This window comes from Culex pipiens, chromosome 2 (genome assembly GCF_016801865.2).
Source record: "Culex pipiens pallens isolate TS chromosome 2, TS_CPP_V2, whole genome shotgun sequence".
Taxonomy (NCBI): Eukaryota; Metazoa; Arthropoda; class Insecta; order Diptera; family Culicidae; genus Culex; species Culex pipiens.
The window spans coordinates 123,155,569-123,168,092 of record NC_068938.1 but is presented as its reverse complement, the minus strand read 5'-3'; the positions used below and the strand labels follow the sequence as shown (position 1 = coordinate 123,168,092).

Genomic DNA, 12,524 nt, shown 5'->3' with positions numbered 1-12,524 from the left:
CAACAAAACGTTTTGTTGATTTGAAAATCATTATTTTTGTTGAATCAACGCTAAACGTCAAAGCAGCTTTTTCGAAACAACAAAAGACTTTTGTGGAATTGAGAAAATCAAGGTTTGTTTCAACGCAAAATCGGCGTTGATTATATTCAACAAAAGAAAATTGATTTAAACCTCGTACAGGCTGATTCTAAAAAACATTTTTCTGCGTGATATAAAAATAACCGTTTACTGACATCAACTTCAAAAATGTTGAGTTGTGTGATGAGTAACGATAGCGGAAAGTTAACAAAATTAGCATTTAAACATTTTGTTCGGTTTTTTTAAACCATGCGCAATCGATTCCCCAGGAAATTATATGTGGAAAACTGACTATTGACGAATTTTTGCAGCGTTTTCGCGGTGTGGTCTAAAAAGTGCTAAATAGAAGTAAGAAATAGGTGTCACCTTGTCTTGCAACCATGTATTTTTTTAATAAGGACAACTTTTGCAAAGTCTCCAGTAGAAGTTAGGGCTTGGTTGACACCCTGTAGGGTTGTCATCCTGGTTGGCAATATATTTTTAAACTAAAGCCACATTTTTATAAAATAACTTTTTCGAAGACACTGTTTGCAATATTGCTTCCATAAGGGTGCACAGCATCCAAGGAAGTTGTTTTCTTCTTATTCCACAATTGTCAAACTTACGGACCCAATCCTGCAAGAATCTGATTTTAAAAATAGTCAAACTTTGTGGTAAACAGGGTTGCGAATGAGCGAGCGCTCACGGAAGGAGTGCTCGATCCAGCTGGAGCGTGAGTTTTTATCAAGTAGCTCGTGCTCGCTCACGTTCACCGGAGCGTTTTTCGCTCACGTGAGCTGGTGAGCAAAAGTAGGTAGTTGTTTTTCCCTGTTGAAGCATCTGCCTGTTTGAAACGAAGTTTCTAGAACTATCTCAGCACAGGCAGCAATAACAAACAAGAAAGTGGTCAAACAAACAAAAGTAAGCAATGAAAAGGATTTAGTCGGCGAACCGAAATATACGTTCTATTTTAAATTCAGAATTAGCCAAGGGGTAGAATGATTCACTCTTGAGTGAGCTAACAAAGAGCTAACCCATTCTTAATGTAAAATTCATTGACGTGAAATGACGCAAAAAATTGAATTAATTGACAAATTATGTTTATTTTTAGTTTTTAGAATCCGGACTCAAGGAAAACACAAACAAAAACAAAAAATAAAATTTGTTTTATTGGAACATTAAAAAAAAACCAGCAGCAAACTTTATTAAAGTTATAATCATCCCTCATATTCAAAACATTTTAGAGAATGTCCATATTCAAAAAATCATTTATTGAATCTGTAATTGAATATTTTCAGAGGCTTGGTAGCGGAAGTGTTAAATATTATTTTACTTGGGGAGAACCACCCTTTATGTGGTAAAACAAAACAATGACAATTTACATTATTTCATTCAAATGGGTTGTTTCAAACATTAGCAATTTGGAGGCTGTTTTATAAAAAAAGAACTGTTTCAACAATTTTACCCTATTTTCTAGAATGAGAAAGAGATAGATTAACATTATTAAAAATGATCAGCCGTTTCAAAGCACTGATCGATTTATTAAACGGAATGACCTTTTTTAATGGTTGCTCATTCTGACCCGCATGCTGGAAATGTAGTCAACAAACTGTTCAGGTATATAAAACAGTTTAATGTTATATTTTAATCATCCAAGCACATAACAATGCCTCGAACATACAACAGCATAAATCTGCTTTAATTAATTCATTGTTTTGTAAGGTTTTAAGTCATTTTGGTTTACGCGCTCATACCCATCCCCCAGCAGTTGTCTCTGCTTATCTTAACTATTATTAAGGTAATGCCGATTAATTCAAAAATATTTATATTTTCAACTCTGACTGTAGGTCTCCAATATGATTTGACCCTTGCGAATCCAATTTGTTATTCAAAAACATAGTTAATGAAAATAAGCTATTCCAATTTATATATAAAAATGTTCCTAAGTGATGTTTCCACTGATATGCTGCGCCTTAAGCAAAAAATCTAACTAGGATTGAAAAACAAAAACTTTCTCAAAAACGAAAAATGATTCAATTCACGATACTTCCAAAGTGAGCGCTCCATGAGCGAAAAATGAGCGCGAGCGCGAGCGTGGAGCAAACGCGAGCTGAAAAAATCGGAGCAAACGTAAGCGTGGGCAAACGTGAGCTAGCTCGCGCAGCGCTCCTCCTCACGAATGAGCGCGTGAGCGCGTGAGGATCGCAACACTGGTGGTAAATGACTATGAAGACAGTAATCTAGGGGATGAATCAAAAATATATCGATAGTTACCGTAGTTTTGAAGATACTAAAATGTCTGTAACAGAAAGCTGGGTGCAAAAACGTTGTTAAAAAAGGATTAAAAATTAAAAATTAGGATTTTGAAATTTCTACCGAAGTACTGACAGTGGCGACAAGAAATTCCTTACTTTTCCTGTCATTCTTGAACAATGAAATCGCCTACTTTTCTGTACCAAAAATAGCACAATCGAATAGTAAAACTTTTCAAAATAAATGCTGAAAAGTTCTTTTTTTTTACCCACAAATTTCCATATAAATCTGAATTGCTTTGAGGAAAGCTGGATCAGAACCAATCGGCCCAAAATTTTGGGGCGTGTTTGGGGGCACAACCGAGCCACGTAGCCCAGTGGTAACGCTTCCGCCTCGTAAGCGGTAGATCGGGGTTCAAATCCCGGCTCGGACCAACACAACTGGTGATCTTTTCCCTTCTGGAATTGATTGCTTAGAAAAGGGAAGGTAGTGTATCGTCACAAACTGAACCTTATCACGACACCTTAGGGAGGCGACCTATGGAATGTTAACATTAACCTTAACATGTTAACATTAAGTTGAGAATGAAACTGCCACTCAATCCGCTTTGTAAATGCCGGCCCCTCAGGAACTGGGAAAGATTTACTTACTTTACTTGGGGGCACAAATAGAACCGCAAAAAACCTGTCCTGATTGAATTTGCCCATCTTGATATTTCCCTTACAACTTCAAGCTACCCTAATATTTATACCTATTTCATGAATGGCTCGTGCTGAAAAAATCTTTATATTGAAACATTTTGCAGTTATGTTAGTTCTTTTTATGAAATTGCGTATACACTCGGTGGTTTGGTTGAAAACGAAAAGATACTTTTTTAGTTAGTACCTCGTTGGTTGATCAAAGTCAAACTAAAAAGTGACGAACTGTCACTTTTTAAACGGCGCTCACGCACACAATCAAAACAAACGTTTGGTAGTGTGTGTGTGAACTCCGAGTAAAAGGGGTGTCAAACTAAAAAGTGACCCCGCTCGTTTGACAACAGTTGGTGTCAAACCATTTGAGGTTGAGTGTAATTTATAAGCGAGAAAGCAACTAAAATAGTTCTGATTCTGATACTATCTTGGAAACTATAGACGAGCATAAAAAAAAATGCGCATCAACATTATTTAGGTGGGTGTTTTTATTTTATTCACCTTATTGTAATTATTGTTTTTATCTCCTGTGTTGCCTCTTCTAGACACCTATATCCCAAGAATGAATTAATGAAAATGCTGATAGATTTTTCGCGTCTTCTGTTAGATATAAATTCAATATTATTGAGTGTCGTTCCCAAAAACAATGACTATCCCCCAAAATTTATGTAATTTTAACACGTTTGACACAGGTACCTCATAAATATAAATAGAAAAACTTGTTGTCTTACTTGATAACTATGCCATTTCGATTATCATATTTATTTTCTCATCCCTTCGGATAATTCAACAGCACAAGCAAACAAAAAAGCGTATTAAAACACCCGTCCAAACTTTCTTCCCTGATGACTTTTGAAACTTCTCAGTCTCATTGTATCTCTGCCAGCCAAGCCAAAAGGGAAGGTCTCTCATATTTCTGCCAAGCGACTTCGCTTTCGCAAAGCAAATACCTAATATTAGCCGAATTATCATTATTCATACAAAACCCTTGCTTGCTTATATTTTCAGAGACGGCTCTGCTTCTGCCAGTGATGCCAGCTCCGTCCCGGCAGATCAACGCCGAGACGAATGACATCGGATCCAGCGTGGGACACCGAGAAGAACTGTGGAAGGACACTTTTCATCATAAACGAGAGAGCACCAAAGGGTAAGAAGAAAACAAAAATGCTGATGTTAGTTGAAATATAAGTGAGATTGGAAAATTACTGAAATGCCATGGCATGTTTTGCATACAACATAGTTTCCTTATTATTTCGAATGCAAACAGTGAATTGTGGAAGAGACAGATTTCTGCCAGAGCAAATGGAATAAAGCAAAAGGATTGAGCAGATTGATTCTGATCTGGCGTATCTTATCACTCAAATTGTGCTCCGGACTGGACGTGATCTGAGTGTTCAAGCAGAAAACTTTCTTTTTGTTGCAGAACGAAAGATAGCAAAAATGTCACAGCAAAGTCATCAGTACTTTCGTCCTTAGTTATTCTCTAGGAAAAAAAACATTTTTGGAAAAATAATAGAAGATTCTTACCTGTTAGGCAGTTTTCCGAATTTCACTGCTTAAACATTTTTTTTGGCAAAACTGTTGAGAAAATCCTGGGTCAGTGCTCACTTCAGGATCGTGCAAAATTGCGTGAACTTGAAGGTTAAGATTTTTTAACATCAATCCCTTCCCTACTAACCCCGAGTAGGCCGCGGGTAACCGGCTCCCCTCCCACTAACATTTACACACAAGATCCTCTGTAATTACTCTTAGCTTTAAGAAAAATGTAATAACAAAAACCGACTCGGTCCTAACCAGGTCCCAGTACCGAAAAGGACCTAATAAAAATAATTTTATGAAAAAAAGGTTAAGATTTTTTACCAAATATTCATTATTTTTATTTCATTTTCAAGTTGATTAATTTTTAAGCCTTTTTCTTGAATTGACTGCAGACCGGACAAAGATAATTAGACCTGATTTTTTGACATTAAAATTTTCTTAAAATTCAGGTTATGTCAACAGAAATCCAAATTTGGATCATTGATTAATGATTTTTATTATTGTTTGAATTTATAAAAACCACAGAAAAGACAAACAACTATCAAAAATTAAATTTACTTGAATTTAAGCCATGAAATATTTTTTTCCAGTTCCATAACCAATAATACTTTTGTGTGTGGCGCTTTTGAAATGTTAGTCGTGATTTTAGAATTGTAAAGTTTTATTTTTTAAAGATGATTTCAAAATATCACAAAGGTTTCTTTTCTGACTTAGATCATCGGATCAATAGTTTCCAAGCTATCGTCGATTGAAAAATGAGAGCCTGTTTAGTAGCATTTAGGGACCATCCAAAAACCACGAGAACACTTATTTTTTTGGAAATCAAGAAATTATTTTGGTGCCAAATTTGGTCCAAATATGTGGTCTTTTGATCTGGATCCTGCTGATTTGATGTGTATGTGCATGCATGTATGTGCATTAAGACTTGTATGGAGAAAAAAAACTAACTTAATCCACCTATGTGGTTGGTGCCTTCCTCACTCTTTTCCAACAATGGGTGATATGTGATATGATGGGTTTGGACACAAATTTCGTCTAATTTCGTTAAGTTCCGGAATACAAAAAAAAACACACATATCACTCAAGGGTTCATAAGTGGCATCATAAGTGGTCAGAACTCGAGATAGGGTTGCCAGATCTTCAATGTTTTAGACTCGGCTTTTCAATTACTTTACCAACGATGGGTCGGATGATGGATCCGGACATTGTTTACATACATTTAAGTGAGTTCCGGCTACAAAAAAGTACATAAATATCACTTAAGTGGTCAGAACTCGAGACAGGGTTGCCAGATCTTCAATGTTTTATACTCGTTGGAAAGGTCTTTTGACTACCTAACCAACGATGGGTCGGATGATGGATCCGGACATTGTTTACATACATTTAAGTGAGATCCGGCTACAAAAAAGTGCATAAATATCACTTAAGTGGTCAGAACTCGAGACAAGGTTGCCAGATCTTCAATATTTTAGACTCGTTGGAAAGGTCTTTCGATTACCTAACCAACGATGGGTCGGATGATGGATCCGGACATTGTTTACATACATTTAAGTGAGTTCCGGCTACAAAAAAGTACATAAATATCACTTAAGTGGTCAGAACAGAAGACAGGGTAGCCAGATCTTCAATGTTTTATACTTGTTGGAAAGGTCTTTTGATTACCTAACCAACGATGGGTTGGATGATGGATCCGGACATTGTTTACATACATTTAAGCGAGATCCGGCTACAAAAATAGTGCATAAATATCACTTAAGTGGTCAGAACTCGAGACAAGGTTGCCAGATCTTCAATATTTTAGACTCTTTGAAAAGATCTTTCGATTACCCAACCAACGATGGGTCGGATGATGGATCCGGACATTGTTTACATACATTTAAGTGAGTTCCGGCTACAAAAAAGTACATAAATATCACTTAAGTGGTCAGAACTGAAGACAGGGTTGCCAGATCTTCAATGTTTTATACTTGTTGGAAAGGTCTTTTGATTACCTAACCAACGATGGATTGGATGATGGATCCGGACATTGTTTACATACATTTAAGCGTGATCCGGCTACAAAAATAGTGCATAAATATCACTTAAGTGGTCAGAACTCGAGACAGGGTTGCCAGATTATCAATGTTGTAGAATCGTTGGAAAGGTCTTTCGATTTCCTAACCAACGATGGGTCGGATGATGGATCTGGACATTGTTTACATACATTTAAGTGAGATCCGGCTACAAAAAATTACATAAATATCACTTAAGTGGTTATAACTCGAGACATGGTTGCCAGATTATCAATGTTTTGGACTCGTTGGAAAGGTCTTTCAATTACCTAACTAACGATGTATAGCATGATGACGTTTGGTTCAGTTTACTACCATTTATTCAACTTCTGAAAATATGCGAAAACACATTTTTATACATGGGTAATTCTCCGCCAACTCACACAGCAGTTGCCCCGACCCCTCTTCGATTTGCGTGAAACTTTGTCCTAAGGGGTAACTTTTGTCCCTGATCACGAAACCGAGGTTCGTTTTTTGATATCTCGTGACGGAGGGGCGGTACGACCCCTTCCATTTTTGAACATGTGAAAAAAGAGGTGTTTTTCAACAATTTGCAGCCTGAAACGGTGATGAGATAGAAATTTGGTGTCAAAGGGACTTTTGTGTAAAATTAGACGCCCGATTTGATGGCGTACTCAGAATTCCGAATAAACGTATTTTTCATCGAAAAAAACACTAAAAAAGTTTTAAAAATTCTCCCATTTTCCGTTACTCGACTGTAAAAATTTTTGGAACATGTCATTTTATGGGAAATTTAATGTACTTTTCGAATCTACATTGTCCCAGAAGGGTCATTTTTTCATTTAGAACAAAATTTTTCATTTTAAAATTTCGTGTTTTTTCTAACTTTGCAGGGTTATTTTTTAGAGTGTAATAATGTTCTAGAAAGTTGTAGAGCAGACAATTACAAAAATTTTGATATATAGACATAAGGAGTTTGCTTATAAACATCACGAGTTATCGCGATTTTACGAAAAAAAGTTTTGAAAAAGTTGGTCGTCATCGATCATGGCCATTCATGGTCACCCGCGACAGACACGGATGACGAAACAAAGAGTAACGCAAAAAGTAACTTTTTCAAAACTTTTTTTTCGTAAAATCGCGATAACTCGTGATGTTTATAAGCAAACCCCTTATGTCTATATATCAAAATTTTTGTAATTGTCTGCTCTACAACTTTCTAGAACATTGTTACACTCTAAAAAATAACCCTGCAAAGTTAGAAAAAACACGAAATTTTAAAATGAAAAATTTTGTTCTAAATGAAAAAATAACCCTTCTGGGACAATGTAGATTCGAAAAGAACATTAAATTTCCCATAAAATGACATGTTCCAAAATTTTTTACAGTCGAGTAACGGAAAATGGGAGAATTTTTAAAACTTTTTTAGTGTTTTTTTCGATGTAAAATACGTTTATTCGGAATTCTGAGTACGCCATCAAATCGGGCGTCTAATTTTACATAAAAGTCCCTTTGACACCAAATTTCTATCTCATCACCGTTTCAGGCTGCAAATTTTTGAAAAACACCTCTTTTTTCGCATGTTCAAAAATGGAAGGGGTCGTACCGCCCCTCCGTCACGAGATATCAAAAAATAGACCTCGGTTTCGTGATCAGGGACAAAAGTTACCCCTTAGGACAAAGTTTCACGCAAATCGAAGAGGGGTCGGGGCAACTTTTCCCGATTTCGTGTGAGTTGGTAGAGAATTACCCACATAACTTTTGAACTACTTATCGAAACTTCAAACAATTCAATAGCACCGTATGGGACCCTAAACCAAGTCGAATGCAACTGGTTTGGTCAAAATCGGTACAGCCATTGCTGAGAAAACTGCGTGACATTATTGGTCACATACACACACACATACACACACACATACACACACACATACACACACATACACACACACACATATACACACACATACACACATACATTTGTTCAGTTTTCAATTCTGAGTCGATATGTATACATCAAGGTGGGTTTTCGAGCTTAAAATAAAAAGTTCAATTTTGGAGCAGGATTATAGCCTTACCTCAGTGAGGAAGGCAAAAATGATTCAAAATATATATATTTTTTTAAATTTGGATAATCTATATAAATATAAAAATTTCGATGGTTTTGTTCGAACGCGAATCAGTTTGATACGGAGCGTCGGATCGAGGTGCTCTTTTTTTGTTACCAGAGCTTTCTAGCTCAGTTAAACAAAAACGACAGAGGTTGTTAGGCCACATGCCGATTTTGTGCAGGGAGGTGCTCTTTATTACGTTGAGTTTATATAAGCCCAAGGAAGGTTTATACGCTATTATTAATTGACACTTCGGCCTGTTACGTAAAATCACATTTTGATCACAGGAGGCTGGATAAGCAAAAAACTTCAACACACGAAAAAAGGCAAAACGAAGTTTGTCGGATTAGGCTTTTGTTTTATAAAATCCCAAATCGTGAAAACGAAAATACGAAAAGCTTTAAAAATGATCTTTGGTTAACTCAATACCATAACTTTTGTAAACTTTGTATGACGTGTGACATCCTCAACTCATATGAGCACAGAGATTTTCTCCCTTCTGAGAATCTTCTCGAATGAATAACGAACATACGTGAGGATGGCGAAACATTTGTTGCTTCTTATGCGGAGAAAAATTAGCTTGTTGATTGGATTTGCTCATGAATAATGCACAGATTAATGAATAGATGACTTCCAGCCGAAGCTAAAAGCATACATTTACCTTAACTTCCATTTTACAGTTGTGACTTTATTGAATTTTCTCTGGCATGAAAATTTAATAACTTTCCTACATAGCTTCAAATGTGAAATAACTTGCTTCCTGACAGTATTCTCAAAATGAAAATCTAAATGCTTATTTTGCTTGATGACCGATCGTTATGAACATCTCTCTTACATTCCCAGGACGTTTTAGGCTTATCTACCGGATGTCCTGACAGAGCGAGTCAAAACAAGCTCATATAAGCAGACAGTAAAGTGCTTTTTAGATGGGGCAGCACTATGAGGAAAAAGCAAAGCACACAAGCGCACAAAATTCCACTTCATATCCAGCATCTAGTAAATCGCAACCGAAAAACTAGACACCAAAACCAACTTTTTCCCCCCTCAAGATAAGGGCTCACATCTCTGCCATCTTGCTTGGTGAACCCAGTCACGTGCAACGTTGGTGGGAAATCTAAACGTAAACATGTGTAACATGACGACTGACTGCAAGGAGCAAGGATTCTTCCACAATGTTGCACACAAAATGTCATCTGTGTTTCTCTACGTCTCTGTGTCTCACTTTGCAGGAGAAAAGTGATTCCGGAGGGAGGGAGCGGGTCCTTCTTCGTCTTCCATCATGCAAATTGCAATCGGTTGTTGGTCTGGTGTTGGTTTTTGGAGTTCTAGCCTCAGTTTATGTGACCCAATTTCATGGTTTGGTTCGTGAACTTGGGTGAAGCGTTATTTGCAGTACAAAGTTTGCACCTGAAGTTGGAAATTTCATTGTATTTGGAATTTTATGACTCTGAAACATTGCAAGGTCAGCAATAAGCTTTAATGAAAACTGTTTTTCTGGAATATAGAAATCCGAAGTGATTTTTTTCCGATTTATTCAAATGACTGTTTCTAGCATTGAAAATTCAATTAGTGTTTATCAGTAAATAATCAATTTACAATTTCGTGTTTCTTATAACCTAATAAAGTTTTGGAGTTAATTTCAACTATGGTTTACACTATAATTCAATTAGATGTAATTGGATATTCTAACAATGGATTTGGCAAGAAAAGGAAAAATTTTAAAAAAAATCTTCGAGATTTGCTAAGGAAAAGGATAGAAATAGAAAAAGCTTAAAACTAAATTTCTAGCATTTTAAACATATTTTCTATTTTATTTTCATAACATATACTTTCAATTGAGAAACTATCAATCTATTCTCAGTTCAGAATGCCCTTTCTAAACAATCAGTAAGTGTGAACTTTGTTAAAAAGTACCGTCAGTGGGGGAGACATTGGGTCTGGGGGGTGAGATTGGGTCAAAGTGATTTTTTACGGATTTTACCATTTCTCAGATTCTTCTCAATTAAACTGAATTCTGTTAAAAGGGTTGTGTAGGGGACATCTTAAGACAGGGGTGCTCAAAGTTTTTGGATGCCGGGCCAAATTTGAAACTCAAATTAGCTTGCGGGCCAAATGTATAGTATAATTAATTAAAAAATAAATAAATTTGGTTTTTTAATTTAAATGACTAAAAATTACATCAATAAGTTGAAGATTATTAAAATCTCTGTTATATTTTGAAAATTTTTGCTTTTTGAAAATAATACAAAACCAAAAATTTCAGTTTTAATCAGTTTTATTGTTTTAATAGTTCTGTTAAAAAATGGGAAAAAGTTGTATGTGCTTGTGTATTTATGGAAATTGCATGTATTCTATTGAAAATAGTGACATAAAATCTGATAAAAATGTGTTTATCATTAAATTAAGTGTAACAAATTAAAAATCGTTGCAAAATTATTGTCCAACTATTAGTCCTCTGCAAATATTTATAAAAGTTTTTGTGAGCGCAAAATAAAAGCAAAAAAATATGTAAAAATTGAAATTATATGCCACAATTTCAACAATTCACATTCAATATTAACGAAAAAAATGTGTGGTGCATTGCCGAACATTTTGAAAGACAGCAGTCTCATTCCATCGATTTCAACAATAATTTGTCTGCCTGAATCAGATCGTAGCCAAGCATTCGTTTCGTTATTCGTTATCCAACTTTTATGAGTTTGAATCCTAAGGTGGAAAAAGGATTCTAAGTACAAAGTAAGTCATATTTGAACGTTTCATAAATCATTTACGGAAATGTTTGATGAATGTTTTCTTGAATTTCACTAAATATTTTCGCTCACATTGTAATTATATTATAATATTTGCATCGTATAAAAAAGATCACAATATGGATAAACCATTAGTTTTGGATCAACAAAAATAAAAAAATTGCATAAAAAGGTTTTGAATAAACATTCATTTAAAAAAATATAAATAAATCATTATACAAATGATCAAAGGGCCAATTTACATGATCATTCAAAATGAGTCTGCGGGCCACAAAAAATCACCTCGCGGGCCACGTTTGGCCCGCGGGTCATACTTTGGTCACCCCTGTCTTAAGATGACTTCGCAGAAAAAATCTCGTTCCTAGAGCAAATCATGTTATTTTGACAGCTGTCTTAAGTTGAGGTACGTTTTTGGCCAAAAATGACCTCTTGAAAAATCATTTTTCTAAAAATTTTGTTGGGATTGCTCGAAAAGAACCTAAATGTTTGAAAATCTCCACTTCAAACATTGTAGCATGTCAATACGATTCCCTCGAACAAGAAACACTGTTGGATGACTTGTTTTTACCATATCGTTGTATTTGAGCATCATTTTAGTTTCATTTGACCCAATATCACCCCCTCTAAGGGGTGAGATTGGGTCAATTTTCAAACTATTGGCATTCAAGGCAGTGTTCATCAAAATCCACCATATTTTGGGAAAATTTTAGTAAACTATCTAAGAACAAATCTACGTTGGAAGATTTTCGATGTTATTTAAATTGTTTTTGTTATTAAGTAATTACGAGAGGTGTATCGTTTTTTGACCCATAGTCACCCCCACTGACGGTACTATTCTTAATAAATTTTATTAATTGTTATTTTTTTACAAATCTAATGCCGTCATCTGGGGCGAATCGGGACTACAGTCTGAATAGGGACAGCAGTTTAAGAGCACTTAAAGGTTTTAAATTTGGAAATGAATGTACACATTTTGTTGGTCTGAGTCTGTTCTATTCGAAACCAACCAGAAAAATCAAAATATTGTGCTCTAACATGGTTAAAACTGCTGTCCCAATTCATCCCATGTGTCCCAATTCACCCCAGTTGACTGTGATTAAACTAAGATTTTCA

At 35.5% G+C, this 12,524-nt stretch overlaps 1 protein-coding gene across 1 annotated transcript in view; it reads left to right on the top strand.

Annotated features, from left to right (window-relative positions):
* Positions 1 to 12,524, top strand: part of LOC120416654 (somatomedin-B and thrombospondin type-1 domain-containing protein-like) — a 112,490-nt gene that overhangs the window by 91,757 nt on the left and 8,209 nt on the right. Inside the window, exon 4 of the mRNA XM_039578465.2 lies at positions 4,011 to 4,149. Within this exon, the coding sequence (XP_039434399.1) occupies positions 4,011 to 4,149 (139 nt within the window). The remainder of the gene's footprint in view (positions 1 to 4,010; positions 4,150 to 12,524) is intronic.